The following is a 16,306-nucleotide window of genomic DNA, read 5'->3' as shown; positions in this document are numbered from 1 at the left end:
ACAATAATACTGGGTTTTATATTTGACTGTGTATCTTTTCCATACATCTTTAGTTCTTTATACATCTTTGAGTTACTATATAGCATTTTTTTCATTTCAACCTGAAGGCTTCCCTTTAGCATTTCTTGTAGGGTAGGTCTATTTTTAATGAACTCTCTCAGTTTAGGAATGTCTTGATTTCTCCCTCTATTTTGAAGGATACTTTTGTTTGATATAAGATTCTCAGCTGACAGTTGTTTTCTTTCAATACTTTAAAATATATTATTGCACTGCCTTTTGGCCTTCAAGTTTCTGATGAGAAATAAGCTGATAATGTTATTTATGATCCCTGTATGTGACAAGTCTCTCTTGCTACTTTCAAGATTCTCTCTTTCTTTGTACTTTGAAGTTCTGATTATAATGTGCTTAGTCTGGGTCTCTTTTAGTTTATCTCACTTCAAGTTTGTTGTGCTTCTTGGATTTGTAGATCCTGGCCTTTACTCAGATTTGGGGAGTTTTGGCCATTATTTCCTCAAATAACCTTTCTGCCCCTATTTTTCTTCTTCTTCTTGGACTCTGATAATGTATATATTGATCTGCTTGATGATGTCCTACAAGTCCCTTGGTCTCTCACTTTTCTCAATTCTTTTTTCTTTCTGCTCCTTAGCCTTGATAATTTCAGTTGGCATCTTCATGTTTGGTAATTTTCTGCCTGCTTATATCTGAATCCTTTTTGAATTTTTAATTTCACTTATTGCCTTTTTCAGTCCCAGATTTTCTGTTTGACACCTTTTTATAATTTCTGCTTCTTTGTTGATAGTCCCATTTTGTGCCTACATTGTTTTCCTGATTTCCTTTAGATTGTCCACAGTTTCCTTTGGGTTTTTGAACATATTTTAAGACAGTTACTTTAATGTCTTTGTCTAATAAGTCCGTTGTTGGGGACTTATCAGGGATGGTTAAACGTTGTCTTATTTTGTTTTTTTGAATGGGCCATGTTTTCCTGTTTCATTGTTTGGTTTGTGGGGTTTTTTTTTTTAATGGCTGAGTTGGGTCTTCGTTGCTGCGCGCGGGCTTTCTCTAGTTGCGGTGAGCAGGGGCCACTCCTCGCTGCGGTGTGCAGGCCTCTCACTGTGGTGGCCTCTCTTTGTTGCGGAGCACGGGCTCCAGGCGCGTGGGCCTCAGTAGTTGTGGCACGTGGGCTCAGTAGTTGTGGCTCGTGGGCTCTAGAGCGCAGGCTCAGCAGCCATGGCGCACAGGCTTAGTTGCTCCGCAGCATGTGGGAATCCTCCCGGACCAGGGCTCGAACCCGTGTCCCCTGCATTGGCAGGCAGATTCCCAACCACTGCGCCACCAGGGAAGTCTCGTGGGGTTTTTTTAAGTTGCAAATTGGACATTTGGCTATTATAATGCAGTAACTCTGGAAATTAAGTTCTCTCCCTTCCCAAGGATTTGCTGTATTTTTTTTTCTTTAGTTGTCATAGTCTGATTGATATGAGACTCTCCCCGTTTATTTTTGCAAAGTTTGTTTATTGTTTTGCATCATTACTGAATGCTCTTTTCCTTTCACTAATGTTCTGTTAATGTTTTGAAAGAGATTTCCTTGAATGCCTGATCTTTTCCAGTCTTTGTAGATTGGCTCTGTACTGGGGCACTCCTTCAGTACTTAACTAGACTTGCAATGAAGCTAAAGGATCACTCTGAGGTTAAAACTTAAGGTCTTCTCAGGTTTTTTCTGAGCATGTTTCTTACCTGGGCATACACTTGGTTTTAAAATTCTTCTGTCTGTTTTGCTGGTTTTGAATGTCCTAAATTCCAAGAGTCTCATCCTAGCTTCGTCTCTGGGCCTTAGGTGGTCAGTTGTATGTCTCCACCTATAATGTCTTGGCCCTGACATCTGTGGGTTTATAGTTGCCTTGTAACTTTTTTTTTTTAAGCATTTTTTTCTGTTTTCTCCCATCAGAATTTCAAGTTAGGTGAAACAATGATAAAAGTTTTATGTCATTCCTTTGGTTATCCCCAGGCAGGTTATAATAGATATACACAATAATTTGCAAATAATTTCTGCTGTGCTCCCTCTAGTTTGAGGGAGGAAACTGTCAACCAGGCTGCTGCTGCTTCAAGAATAAGACCATCACCTCACTAGGAGGTAGTGGGGTAAGGGCAAGTAAAAATACCATAAAACTTTCCTACCATTTTAAAGATGGCCTTTCTCTGGTCTCTACTGAATGCCCTGAGTTATGCATGAAGAGTATACTCTACCTTGTTTAAAATTGAATGCCTTCCAGACCTATATGATCAATGGGAACTATTTAGCTCACAACATCTTGGTCACACTTTGTCTGACTTTGTGGAGTTTTACTCCTCATGTGCATTTTAATATTCAGTTAAGACAGTGACTCCCATTTTGATTTCTGGAGGTCTTCTTGTATAGTCCTTTTCTCTCTGTAGTTCTCTGTAGTTTCTCTCTGTGGTTTTTCTAGCCATCTCAGCTTGACCTCTGTCTTTCCAGCTCAGCACAACTCCAGTGTTCTGCTTTGGATACCCTCGATTCTGGAATGTGCCTTCAGGCAGCAGTCAAGGGGGAATAGGGCCCTCCTTGTTGGTTTTGCTTCTCTCAGGTATCAGTGTCCTGCTGGTGCCTGTTATTCAAAGTACAAAAATGTTAGTTTCGTATATTTTGTCTACTTTCCTAATTGATTACAGCAGGAGGGTAAATTTGGTCCCTAGTACTCCATCATGCATTGTGTTCCTGAATCTCTATCAGCAGAAATGGGGCTCAGCCTTTTCAGTATGTTGCTTAAATGGTTTTGTTTTCATTTTTTCTTTTCCTTTTTCAATTCAGACATGGGATACATTTCATGTCCTTATTTATTATTCTTTGCTATAGCTTAATTTATCATTTCTCCTAAGTTCTCCCATTTCATTACTATTATTAGTTATATAAACTTTACTTAAATTGTACCTTGAGTGCATAAACACATACACTTAATCACTAATAAGTAGACAGTTTCTTTATAAATTGTCTTCTCCTCCATTCAGGATGAAGATTCACTAATCTCCCATCCTGAAGATAGTGCTTAATAGCTAAAATATCACTTATGAACATATGGTTCAAAATTCTTAAAGCCTTGTATATTAGTTTACTACTGTGCATTAAAAAATTACCACAAGCTTAGCTTAAAACAAGACAAAGTTATTATCTCACAGGTCTGTAAGTCAGGAATTTGAGAGTGGCTTAGCTGAGCGTGGTCTACTGGGTTGTCTGCTCAGTGTCTCACCAAGTTGAAATTAAGATGTTAGCCAGAGCTGCAATTTTCATCTAAGACTTTGTTGTTTTCTAGCTCACATATTGGCAGAATCCAGTTCCTTGTGATTGTAGCAGTGAGGTCCTTAGCTACTAGAGACTTCTCTCCACAGTATTGCAGTTTGCTTGTCTTGGAGACCAGAAGAGAGCATCTCTTACCCTTTGGTCTTTTAAAGGGCTTACCTTGATTAGGTCTGGCTCACCTAGGAGAATGTCCCTTTTGATTAAACCAAACCCAGCTGATTAGTGGCCCAATTATGGGAATGATATCTCATCATAGTTACAGATCTCAGTCACACTCAAGGGGATGGGATTATACCAGAGGGTGGGAATCTTGGAGGCCATTTTAGGATTCTGTCTACCACACCTTGCAAATAGGACAAGACATTCAGAGAATTTTACATTTTGGCTAAAGGCTTTGCCCCAGCAATATGAAGCTGGGACACATCCAAGCTAGAACACAATAAAAATTTAGTGAATACTTAGTCTATGCCTGATACTTTGTATTCTTTGCCTTATTTAATCTCTGCAACAACCCCATGAGGGTTGTTCATAATCTTTCCTACTTTGCACATGGAGAAACTGAAGCTAAGAGAGTTTAAGTAACTTGTTGAAATGGAGCTGGGATCTAAATGGCCTGTGCTATTTATAGTCCACCACACTTTTTCCTGGTATTAATCTTGATTGGTTAATAATTTCAGTTTTATATAAGTGAAGTATCTATCCAGGTAATTTATTACAAATTTGTGACTTATTCAACATTTTTTACATGCAATAATGGTACTGTAGTTATGATTTTAAAAAGAGAGAGTGTCCTTTTAAAGAGACATTCTAAACCACAGATGAAATAACATGCTTGCTTGGGTTTGCTTCAAAATCATTTATGGAATCAAATGAGTTGGAGAACGGGTGGGAGGCTGTCAGTGAAACAGAACTGGCCAGAAGTTGATAATTTTTGAGGTTGAATAATGGGTAACAGGGCTCATTATGCTACTGTCTACTTTTGTTTATGTTTGAAAATTTCAGTATTGAGTATCAAATAATCCATTCATTTCTAGTTACAGTTCTAAATAAGGAAAAGAATACCGGCTAATATTTTATCCTTAAGCATCACAACGTCTTCAGTTTAAAATCATGAATCTTTATTGATTGTCATGGAACCATAAACCTGTTTATACAAGCATTTCATTTATTAAAGTAGTAATGCATAGTGGTTAAGAGCATGGACTCTGGAGCCTAACCCTCTGGGTATAAATCTTAGTGTTGTGATACTTAATAGTTGTATGACCTTGTGTAAGTTATTTAACTTCTCAGTCCCTCATTTCTTTTTCATTTGTAAAATGGCAACACTTGTACCTAGCTTATACAGTTCTTGAGTATACTATGTAATGGATAGACATTGGGATAAGAAAGCAAAAAAAATATACAAATACATGTATTCATATGTATTTATATCTATTTAAGTTTTCTTTCAAATAAGAAACTTGAGGTAATTGTTTCCCTTTTGCATTTAGAGGGTATTATAAGTTCTTGTCATGCTTTCGAGCCTGAGGTTCTCAAACCAGTGTTTCTGAAAGTTTTTCCCTTTCACAACACATATTTACAGTGTTTTTCAATGGGAGTCTTCTGGAATCTTGGGTGGGACAGTTCTTGTTTGGGACTGTCTTTCACATTGTAGAACATTTATATTTACCTTCCCCTCTGCCTACATTAAATACCAGTCCTAACCAGTCATTGTGATAACTGTAAGTGCCCTTGCACATTTTCACATGTCCTGTAGAAGAATAGAAAAATCCCTTTTGGGGAGCCATGTGTCTATTCAAATTTTAATGGTGGTGCCATGGATTAATTTAGAGTGCTAATTTTGTCACATCTCTACCCAACACATGTTGCGATGTTCAAGGTGAGAACCGATGAGCTAAATTAGCAACATGACCACAGTGATTCAAAGTCTTGTGGAGGTTTTTGATTTTGGAAAACATATAAACCTGTGATCTGTCCTGGTATTACTGAACCAGAATATTGGATGTATGGTATGGAAGTAGATGTGTCTGTATTTTGCAAAATTTCCCTTAGTAAGACTCATACTCCACCATTGCTTGAAAGATTTCTTTGAGCTTAACTATAATTGTCTTTCTTGTAGGTGATAGAAATTGAAGATGCTTCACCCACTAAGTGTCCAATAACAACCAAGTTGGTTTTAGATGAAGATGAAGAAACCAAAGAACCTTTAGTGCAGGTTCATAGAAATATGGTTATCAAATTGAAACCCCATCAAGTAGATGGTAAGAAACTATTAGATGATTAAAGCATTTTTAGTTAAATTTTACCAATATTTGGTGTCCCCTGTGTGCCTCACATTCTGCTAAGTACTGGAGTTACGTCTACTGGTGAGCAAAACAAATATGATCCCTGCCCTTATGGAGTGCATAAGCAAATGAAGAAGAACAAAACTGGACAGTTGCAAAGAAAATGAGTATTATGAAAGGGGAAGTGTGCACCTCACAAATGGGTATATATAGCAAGTGAATTTCACCTAATCTGCAGTGGTTGGCTAAGGGCAGCTGTGGGGTAGGGAGAGGTACACTTAGCTAAAAGCCTTCTTCAGGAAATGCTTTTTCAAGTATGTTTGTTAATAATGTTCCTACATTGGTTTTGGAAAGATACCAGATTATCCCTATCCTCTGCTTTGTCAGAGTGGAATCAGGAAGTCAGTTTTGATTGTGTATATGAATGAATTCATAAGGGAAGTTCTATAGTTCCTACTCCTTAGGTAGCAAGCCCCTTTATTGTTCAGTTTTTAATGTTGAATAAAGGGAGAAATGATGAATTATCTCCTGGATTTTTTTTTCCTGATTGACTCAATAAACCTGAAAGTATATTTGATAGGAATCTATTCTCTCTTTGGATAAAGTTTCTATTTTAGATTATTCTTATGTCTCTTTGGACTATCCCAGGGAATGGCGAAGTTCTGCTGTGATAGCTTAGAGGAGTGAAAGTTACCCTGTTGTGTGCTTGTGTTCACATTTTTTTCTAGTTAACCTTAGTGTGTGTGTGTGGGGGGGTAAAACAAATCTCATTTACATTTAAGAGATTTTTATCTCTCTTTTTAAAAAATTCTATTTCTTAGAAGTTTTCGTTATGTTTTTGATGTGTTTATGATGGAAGATTTATTTTATTTTATTTTATTTTATTTTATATATTTATTTGGTTGTGCCAGGTCTTAGTCGCGGTAGGCGTGCTCCTTAGTTGCGGCTCTTTGGCTCCTTAGTTGTGGCATGCGAACTTTGATTGTGGCATGCATGTGGGATCTAGTTCCCTGACCAGGGATCGAACCCGGGCCCCCTGCATTAGGAGTGTGAGTCTTAACCACTGTGCCACCAGGGAAGTCCCGACAGAAGATTTTTTTTTTAACTTGAGCCTTTAAATTGAGCATAACGAAGCTGTCATTTTTAGGTGTTCAGTTTATGTGGGATTGCTGCTGTGAGTCTGTAAAAAAAACAAAGAAATCTCCAGGTTCAGGATGCATTCTCGCCCACTGCATGGGCCTTGGTAAGACTTTACAGGTAAGAACATGAAGGTATTCTGTTCTTGTGCATTCATTAATTCAAGAATATGTATTCGTTTATGTTCCAGGCACAGTTGTAGGGGCTGGAGATAAAGCAATGAACAAGAATAACAAGATTTCTCACTCAAGAAGCTTATATTCTGGTGGGGGAGAGAGATTTTAATCAAATAAAATAAGAAATATTTACTTTCAGATAATAAATGTTAAGGAAGAATAGAGAGGGAAAGCATCTTTTAGGAAGTGATCTTTGAGCAGAGATCCTAATGAAGTGAAGGAGTAGGGTTACAGGCATAGCCAGTAAAACTGCAAAGAGTCTGAGGTGGAAATGAAGTTCCTTTACAACACTGTTTTTTTTTTTTTTGGCCGTGCTGCGTGGCTTTGCAGGATCTTAGTTCCCCAACCAGGGATTGAACCTGCGCCCTTGGCAGTGAAAGCGCCGAGTCCTAACCACTGGACCACCAGGGAATTCCCGACTTTTTAACAGTCTGTGATCCTTTAGTAATGAGAACATAATATATTTTTCACTATTAAAATACTACATTTCTGAATGCAGGAAGTTGCAGGAAGACTGCAGGAGTTGTAGCAGAGATGTGGAATTAGTTTATATATATAAAATTTCAAGCCATAAGACAATTACTATAGATTCAGTGAGAACACTTTACATGGAAAAATACTCGGTAACATAATTCTCTTCTAAATGGGCAGTGGTATTTTCTGAAGATCACAAGGATGTTCTCTGGGGACTAGGGACTTAGTAGCTGTTTTGGTGTGGTTACTTTTTATATTCATATTATTATTACTGATCATAGAATCATGGAGCTTTAGAGTTGGAAGGATCTTATATATCATCTAGTTGAAGTCCCTTATTATACCTATCTCTTTCCCTGTTGACCTTTGGTTGGTTGCTTTATTGTTTAAACCAAAAAACAAAAAAGAAAACAAACCCCAAAAACCCAACTATTGTAAGTTTGCTCAATTTATTAACTTTTTTTGCAGATATTTAAATGAAGGTGGCAACTTAATTTGTTTTCTTGTAGGTGGTAAGCTTTCTTCATACGGTTCTTTTGTGTGACAAATTGGATTTCAGCACAGCTTTAGTGGTTTGTCCTCTTAATACTGCTTTGAATTGGATGAATGAATTTGAGAAGTGGCAAGAGGGATTAAAAGATGATGAGAAGCTTGAGGTATCATATTTAGAATGTTTTCTATTATCAGAATAACTGCATGAAATTCATATAGTAAAATAAAAAGATTTTTAATTACCAATGATGCATATTTCAGTGGGGATATTTAGTATTCATACATTCCTACCTTTAAAAATCTTTATTTCCTCACAAAAGGTCTCTGAATTAGCAACTGTGAAACGTCCTCAGGAGAGAAGCTACATGCTGCAGAGATGGCAAGAAGATGGTGGTGTTATGATCATAGGCTATGAGATGTACAGAAATCTTGCTCAAGGAAGGAATGTGAAGAGTAGGAAACTTAAAGAAATATTTAACAAAGCTTTGGTTGATCCAGGTAAGATATTAACAGGCACTGAGATAAAGAAACAAGTTGAATGAAAAATATGCTTATATTTAACAAATACTGATTGACCAACTACTAAGTAGCTGGTTTTTGTTTATCATTCAAGTTTTTGCCTTCTGTTTGTTTCTTAGTATAATTTCATTAAGATGAAATCACCCTTAATATTGCCAGATGTTCAGAATTCATTTGCTGAATATGGAAGTGTTTGAGGTTTTCAGGGGAGACCTTGTAAACAATTAAAAATTCACCAGGTACCTGTGTCACAATCGCAGATTCTTCTGTCTGAGTATTAGATTATTACAAGAGCTCTCTCCATACTCTGAAAACAGTTCTTTATGTTTCTTTCCCAACTTTATGTCATTAGAAGAATTGGCTGCATTTTTTCCGTCTTTTAAATGGTCATCACTATGGAAGGTTAATATTTGCAATGCTGTCATTCCTTCTAACAGTAATCTTCATGATGCAAGATCCAAATATTTGATTCTTACTTGCAACTTGTAAAAGCAGCAAGTTGTACGATCCGCAGAACCAATTAATATTTAGTTGTTTGTATTCTATATTTTTTCCTTTTCAAACTTTATTTTGTCATATCTAATTACTTTAAGACACTGTTGAGGCTTTAGATGTTTTTTGAGAAAGTCCAATTTTTCACTGCCAAAATAATTTAGAATTATTTAATCCAAGTATTATTTAGAATCCTTGGCTTTGCCCCTTTATAATTTTACTTTTAATTTTTAATTTATTTTTTCAGCTTTATTGAGGTTTAATTGAGAAGTAAAATTGTAACATAATTAAAGTGTACAATGTGATGATTTGATATATGTATACACTGTGAAAGGATAACCCCCTTTGAGTTACACATCATTACCTCACTTAGTTTTCTTTTTCTTTTTTGGTCAGAACATTTATGCTCTACTCATTTAGCAGATTTCAGTTATACAATACATTGTTATCAGTTGCCATGTTATTACGATGTTATTTATACATTAGGTCCTTAGACCTTATTCATCTTATCACTGAAAGTTCGTACCCTTTTGCCTCTTTTTTTAGATAATGATGTAATTAGCATGTGCCAAACTAATTGCCATTGTTAAGTGTTAAGGCCTAATGATAAGTTTATCATTTTCTCATGATTAAAATAGTCGTCTAGAAGTCCTGTGGTTGTTTTGTTGTCAGAGAGCTATAAGCTAGTGAATAGCATGTTTTTCAGAAGGTTTCCTTGGAACAGTTTAAACAAGTTTCACATGCTTAATATGGTGATCATGAGGAAATGCATTAAAAAGAAATTAAAGCTCATAACATGAAGAGTAATGTTTGTTATTTCCATGTAAGTCATTTAGTGACATTTAAAAAAATTTATTTTGGAATGTTTTGTGATTTTTTTATTTACAGAAAAGTTGAAATGATAGTAAAGAACGCTCCCATTTACCTTGCACCCAAATCCCCCACTGTTCATCTTACATTGCCATGGCAGATTTGTCAAAACTAAGAAATTGGTATATTATTAACTAAACTCCAAACTGTATTTGAATTCTACCAGTTTAATATTACTGTTCACTTTCTGTTCCAGGATCTCATCCAGGGTACCACATTGCATTTAATTGTCATGTCTCCACAGTCTCCTCTGGTCTGTGACAGTTTCTTACTCTTTCTTTTATTTTCTGTTATCTTGTCAGTCTTGTGGAGTACTGTTAAAGTATCCTGTAGGATGTTCATTAGTATCTGTTGTTTTTCTTGTGATTAGACTGGGCTTATAGGTTTTTGAAATAATGTACTAGAGGTGTAGTATCCTTCTCCTCACATTAGATCAAGGGTAAATTAGATCCACATGACATCACTAGTGATGTTAATTTTCATCACTTGGTTAAGGTAGTGTTTGCCAGGTTTCTCTGCTGTAGAGTTACTGGTTTCACCTGTGTCTGTTCTTTGCCGGTCACTAAGTCTAGCCCATCCAAGTGGGGGGAGGGCAAAAATTAAGCTCCATCTCTTGTAGTGGGCAGTATCTACACTTAAATTTGGAATTTTTCTTTAAGAAAGATTTGTCCCTTCTTACCCATTTATTTAATCAGTCATTGATTTATATCAGGATAGATTAATCATCTATTATTAGTTTATGTGTTAGAACTAGCACTGTATTATTTATTTTGTTGCTCAGATTGTTCCAGTTTGTCCACTGGGAGCTCTTTCAGATTGGTTGCTGTATCCCTTTGCTGTTTCATTCTTTTGATTTTTTTGAGCACTTCATTACTTTCTGGTAGTATGCTCTAGGATCATGTTAATTTGTCCTTGCCCCGGAGTCCATCATTTCAACAAGGAACCATGCGTGGTTCCTTTCACTGAAAAATGGTGTTTACGAACCAAGATCTGGGCACTGGGTGTGTTTGTTGCTACTGCAGTGTCATTGCTTCTAGGTTCACTCAGCAGACAGAACTAGGTGATAGGTCTATGAATCCAGGTATATACACAAATCTATCTGTGTGTGTGTGTGTGTGTGTGTGTTTATAAACATAAACTTGATGTCATAATGATATATTTGACTCTAATTCAGTATCATAGGGTTCATTTTAGTCTTTTTTTGTTATTCTGTTACTTGTCTTTTTCAACAGTGAGAATCTTGGCTTCAACCATCCACCATCCATTTACTTATTTATTCAGCCTCATCATATATGTAAAGTAGTTTTAGAATTATTAACCTATACCCTCGTGAGAAACAAATTTACCAACTAGAGTACAGTGCTTGTGTATGATTGTTTTTGTCTGTAGCTTTATAATTTCCAAACATCATTTTCTAAAGTTACATAGGTCAGTTCCTTCATTTTATTTGCATACATTAAAGTTTATTCTTTGTAATGTAGAGTTTAATGTTTTTTTAAAAAATTGAGGTATACTTCATTTAAAACATTATGTTAGTTTCAGGTGTTCAACATAGTGATTCAGTATTTTTACAGATCATACTCTATTAAAAATTATTACAAGATAATGGCTATAATCCCCTGTGCTATATGATATATCCTTGTTGCTTATGTGTTTTATACATAGTGGTTTGTATCTTTCAGTCTCATATCCCAATCTTGCCCCCTCCCCCTTCTCTCTCCCCACTGGTAACCACTAGTTTGTTTTCCATATCTGTGAGTCATTTTCTGTTTTGCTATATACATTTGTTTGTTTTGTTTTTTAGATTCCACATGTAAGTGTTATCATACAGTATTTGTCTTTCTCTGTTTGACTTATTTCACTAAGCATAGTATTCTCTAGATCCATTCATATTGCTGCAAATGGCAGAATTACATTCTTTTTTATAGCTGAGTAACATTCCTCTCTGTGTGTGTGTGTGTGTGTGTGAGAGAGAGAGAGAGAGAGAGAGAGAGAGAGAGAGAGAGAGACATCTTCTTTATCCTTTCATCTGTCGACAGTTGGTTTGCTTCCATATCTTGGCTCTTGTAATTAGTGGCGCTCTGAACATTGGTGTGTGTGTCTTTTCAAATTATTGTTTTCAGTTTTTCCAGTTATATCCCCAGGAGTGGAGTTGCTGGATCATATGGTAGTTCTAGTTTTAGTTTTTTGAGGAACCTCCTTACTGTTTTCCATAGTGGCTGTAACAATTTATGTTCTCACCAACAGTGCACAAGGGTTCCCTTCTCTCCACATCCTCACCAGCACTTGTTATTTCTTGTTTTTTTTTTGTTTGTTTGTTTGGTTTTTTTTTTTATCATAGCCATTCTAATAGGTGTGAGGTGATATCTCATTGTGGTTTTAATTTGCATTTTCCTGATGATTAGTGATGTTGAGCTTTTTATGTACCTGTTGCCCATTTGTATGTCTTCTTTGGAAAAATGTCTCTTCAGATCCTCTGCCCATTTTTTTTTTTAATATTTTCTCCCCAACAGTAACGTGGTAACATCACTGAGGACACCGTAAGTGCACTGTCATTCATATTTGTTTGTTTGTTTGTTTTTTATATATTAACTCTACTTTCTTATTTTTTGTATTCTTTCTTTTTTTAATTTATTTTTATTTTTGGCTGTGTTGGGTCTTCGTTTCTGTGCGAGGGCTTTCTTTAGTTGCGGCGAGTGGGGGCCACTCTTCATCGTGGTGCGCGGGCCTTTCACTGTCACGGCCTCTCTTGTTGCGGAGCACAGGCTCCAGATGCGCAGGCTCAGTAGTTGTGGCTCACGGGCCCAGTTGCTCCGCAGCATGTGGGATCTTCCCAGATCAGGGCTCGAACCCGTGTCCCCTGCATTGGCAGGCAGATTCTCAACCGCTGCGCCACCAGGGAAGCCCCCTCTGCCCATTTTTAAATTATATTGTTTTTTTTTTGCAAGCATGTATTTTATATTGCAATATATGGATGTTCCCAAGGCCACTCTCAGGTTCAGTAATTCACTAGGACTCACAGAACTCAGAAAAGCCTTTATACTCATGGTTATGGTTTATTACAGTGAAAGGATACAGATTAGAATCAGCAACAGGTAAAGGCACATAGGACAGGGCCCAGGAGAGTTCCACACCCAGTTTGTTAGTGGAATCGTGCAGACAGCACTTACTTCTCCCAGAAATGATGTGTGACAGTACACATGGAGTTTTGCCAACCAGACACACTCATCCGAGCCTTGGTGTCTAGAGTTTGGGCTTGGTCACATAGACGTGGTTGACCACCCATGTGGGTGATCTTAGTCTCTAGCCCCTCCAGAAGTTGAGAAGATGCCACATGACCAAAGCTGCTCTCCCTTCACCCCCCATCATGTTAGCATAGACTGTCTGATGTGTCCCAAGCCATCCAGGTGAGCAGAGATATTTTTATCAGGTCAGACAGGAGTTTAGAGGTTACCTCCCTAGAGGTGGAGGCAAAGGCTAAACTTTTCTTTGGGCCAGATTAATCCTTTACTACATATATGTATATATAGATAAAAATCACCCTGTTTGAGGTGGTTGTTTAAATACAAATGGGATCATAATATAGATATTGAAACTCTTCTTTTTGTTTAATAATATAAATAACATATTTGGCATATCTTTCAAGGTTATTACATAGAAATCTACATCATTAATTTTAGTTCTGTGACATTCCATTATAGCATAGTTTTATTAACCCCCTTTGCCAAGCTTCCAAGTTGTTTCCAATTTTGCACCCTAAACAAACAATAGTTCAGAGAATATTTTATGTATCTTGGGGTACTCGTGGAAGTATACCTTAAGGATAAATTCCCAGAAATTGAAATTTGGGTCAAGGGTGCACATCTTTTACATTTTAAGAGGTACTGTAAAATTGTCTTCCAAAATGTTTGCTACTAATTTAGACTTCCACAAAGAGTATATGAGAGTACCTGCTTCACCACACCCTCATGAACACTGAATATTAGGTGGTAGAAATCATTTAAATCACTTGTGTAAAAGGTAATTTACAAAGCAAGATACATATTTTAGTTTTTAGAAAGTTGATTAGTAATTTAAAAATGTCTTACTATTCATGTAGCCCCATCTAAATACTGAATAACAATTGTGTTGTTTGATCAGGCATACTGAAGGAGTTACTTTTTAAAAAATTTGTTTATTTATTTATTTATTTTTGGCTGTGTTGGGTCTTCGTTTCTGTGCAAGGTCTTTCTCCAGTTGTGGAGAGCGGGGGCCACTCTTCATTGCGGTGCGCGGGCCTCTCAATGTCGCGGCCTCTCCCGTTGCGGAGCACAGGCTCCAGGTGCGCAGGCTCAGTAGTTGTGGCTCACGGGCCTAGCTGCTCCGTGGCATGTGGGATCTTCCCGGACTGGGGCACGAACCTGTGTCCCCTGCATTGGCAGGCGGATTCCCAACCACTGCGCCACCAGGGAAGCCCTGAAGCAGTTACTTTTGAAATCATGTAGAAGATGCATTTTCTATAATGCCTAACATACAGGGGATAATTTGACAACTGATATTGTTTGAATCAATATTTAAGTAATTTGTGTGTACGTTAAGCAGCAAGCAAATTGTGTTTATAGGATACTTTAGCAAAGATACATATGGTTATTTTCATAAAATAATCATATGTATTTCTTTTGAAAGAGTCACTCTCAGCTATGAGATCTTTTATAGCTTGGAAAGTGTTTTCCCCCCAACCCCCATACCCATGTAACAATCAGTTTAGCGGTCCTTTATCAGTTAAATTTTTCCCCAGCAATGGGTATTAGTTATTAGGAATAAGTCAAATGGGAAATACTACTTGGCCTATTGTGTTTTATATATTATTTCTTAAAATGTAACTTTTGAAATTTGTCGTTTCATGTATATATAAATTGCTCTTAGTCTCAGTTGATAGTTTTAACTTGATGCATTAGTGCTGAAATGTATCTTTAGATACTGTTTTTCATTTATAAAAGATACTTTTTTTTTCAGATACCCCAGATCTCTTGGGATCTTTTCATCTGTGTGATTATTTCTATTCTTGCCTATTTTTGTACTCTCAGAGAACCTTAAGTACCATCCATAGTAGTACTTTAATACTCTACTTTAATAAAATTAATACTGGTGAGAGCCACATTAACCATATACAGATAAAATATAACTTCTTATCGGGATGTTGTTTTATCTTTCCACAAGAGCAGCACTGTAAAACGATTAACTTTACTTAAATGGATTATATTTTTAGTTTTATTATATGTTAATTAAATGTTGTTTTTCTAGGCCCTGACTTTGTTGTTTGTGATGAAGGCCATATTCTAAAAAATGAAGCATCTGCTGTTTCAAAAGCTATGAATTCTATACGATCAAGGAGGAGGATTATTTTAACGGGAACCCCACTTCAAAATAACCTAATTGAGTGTGAGTCAATATCTGTAGTTATGCTATAGAGTATTGGCATTGCCTCAGATATATTTTTGCCACGTCACCATCTGCCTATCTTTAGTTTATTCTAGTATAGTCTCTGACCATGAACTACATAGGTCCATTCTTAGTCTACTGTAAAAGTATACCATTCATTTCAAGTGGAATGTTTTATGAATATAAATGGTAAACCACAGTCAAGAGGTGTGCCATTATGAGTGTTCAAATACAAATATAGAATTTAAAGTATATGCAAGGTATCAAAAGTCTTAATGATTGCTTAAAAATACAAATGCATTTGTGACTATTCAGGAGATACTGTAACAAAATATATCCAGTTTTGGAGGAGGTACTGATAGGAAATTGAAAAGAAATGCTAAGCATGAAAGTTTTAGGAAGGTGGAGATTGGAGGAGAGCTATGTTGAATTGATGTCAGGATACAGTTTGCTGAGGCTGAGGATAGATGATATGAACCCAGGGAAGTGACTTGTGAATTTCCCTCATTTTCATATGTGTGTGGTGACACTAAAGAGGGAACATGAGTTACTCAGAAAATAACAAATTAAAATTTCCCATTGTAATCTGTTCTGATAGCTTTTTGTTATTGTTATGTTATTTCCATTCTTTTGGTGTATTTATAGTTACTGTTTTTTATTTTATTATTTGTAATACTGGTTATTGTCTCACTTTGTCCTTGTTTATATTTATCTATAATATGTATCTATATTTTATCTTTATTTTTGTCTGTTCCAGTTTCCCCCTTTTCTGTTGCCCCATTTATAGACTGTTGCCCTGTTTCACATTGTGGTCCCATATAGTATAGGGCAACTGATTACTCTGTTAAGGACTTCTGGAACTAAATCAGTTAATACAAAATTTGATATAGTAGTTTATTACCTGATTTTATTATTTTGTTTCAGTATCTATGTTTTTTTCACAAGATCCCCTTGCTGACCATAAAATCATGGTTAGAATTATAGAGCAGTTGTTTTATACTCAGTATCTATTAAAAAGACTAGTGAGTTCAAATAAAATGTTCTTTGGTGTTTTCTTAAACATTCGTGTCTAGAATTTGGGGATGGGTTTTATTTGAGTTTCTCATCTGATTTAGGTAATCCAGTTCTAG

General features: G+C 36.3%; 1 protein-coding gene across 7 annotated transcripts in view; it reads left to right on the top strand.

Moving 5' to 3' along the window:
• ATRX (ATRX chromatin remodeler) overlaps nt 1-16,306 on the top strand; it is a 242,595-nt gene that overhangs the window by 130,785 nt on the left and 95,504 nt on the right. For all 7 annotated transcript variants that reach the window (XM_059909868.1, XM_059909864.1, XM_059909863.1 and 4 more), the window contains 5 exons: nt 5,430-5,571; nt 6,743-6,852; nt 7,892-8,038; nt 8,195-8,372; nt 15,039-15,176. In XM_059909868.1, the coding sequence (XP_059765851.1) occupies nt 5,430-5,571; nt 6,743-6,852; nt 7,892-8,038; nt 8,195-8,372; nt 15,039-15,176 (715 nt within the window). The remainder of the gene's footprint in view (nt 1-5,429; nt 5,572-6,742; nt 6,853-7,891; nt 8,039-8,194; nt 8,373-15,038; nt 15,177-16,306) is intronic.

The sequence above is a fragment of the Balaenoptera ricei genome, chromosome X, assembly GCF_028023285.1.
Source record: "Balaenoptera ricei isolate mBalRic1 chromosome X, mBalRic1.hap2, whole genome shotgun sequence".
NCBI classification, from domain to species: Eukaryota; Metazoa; Chordata; class Mammalia; order Artiodactyla; family Balaenopteridae; genus Balaenoptera; species Balaenoptera ricei.
This window is presented reverse-complemented; position numbering and strand designations above follow the sequence as displayed.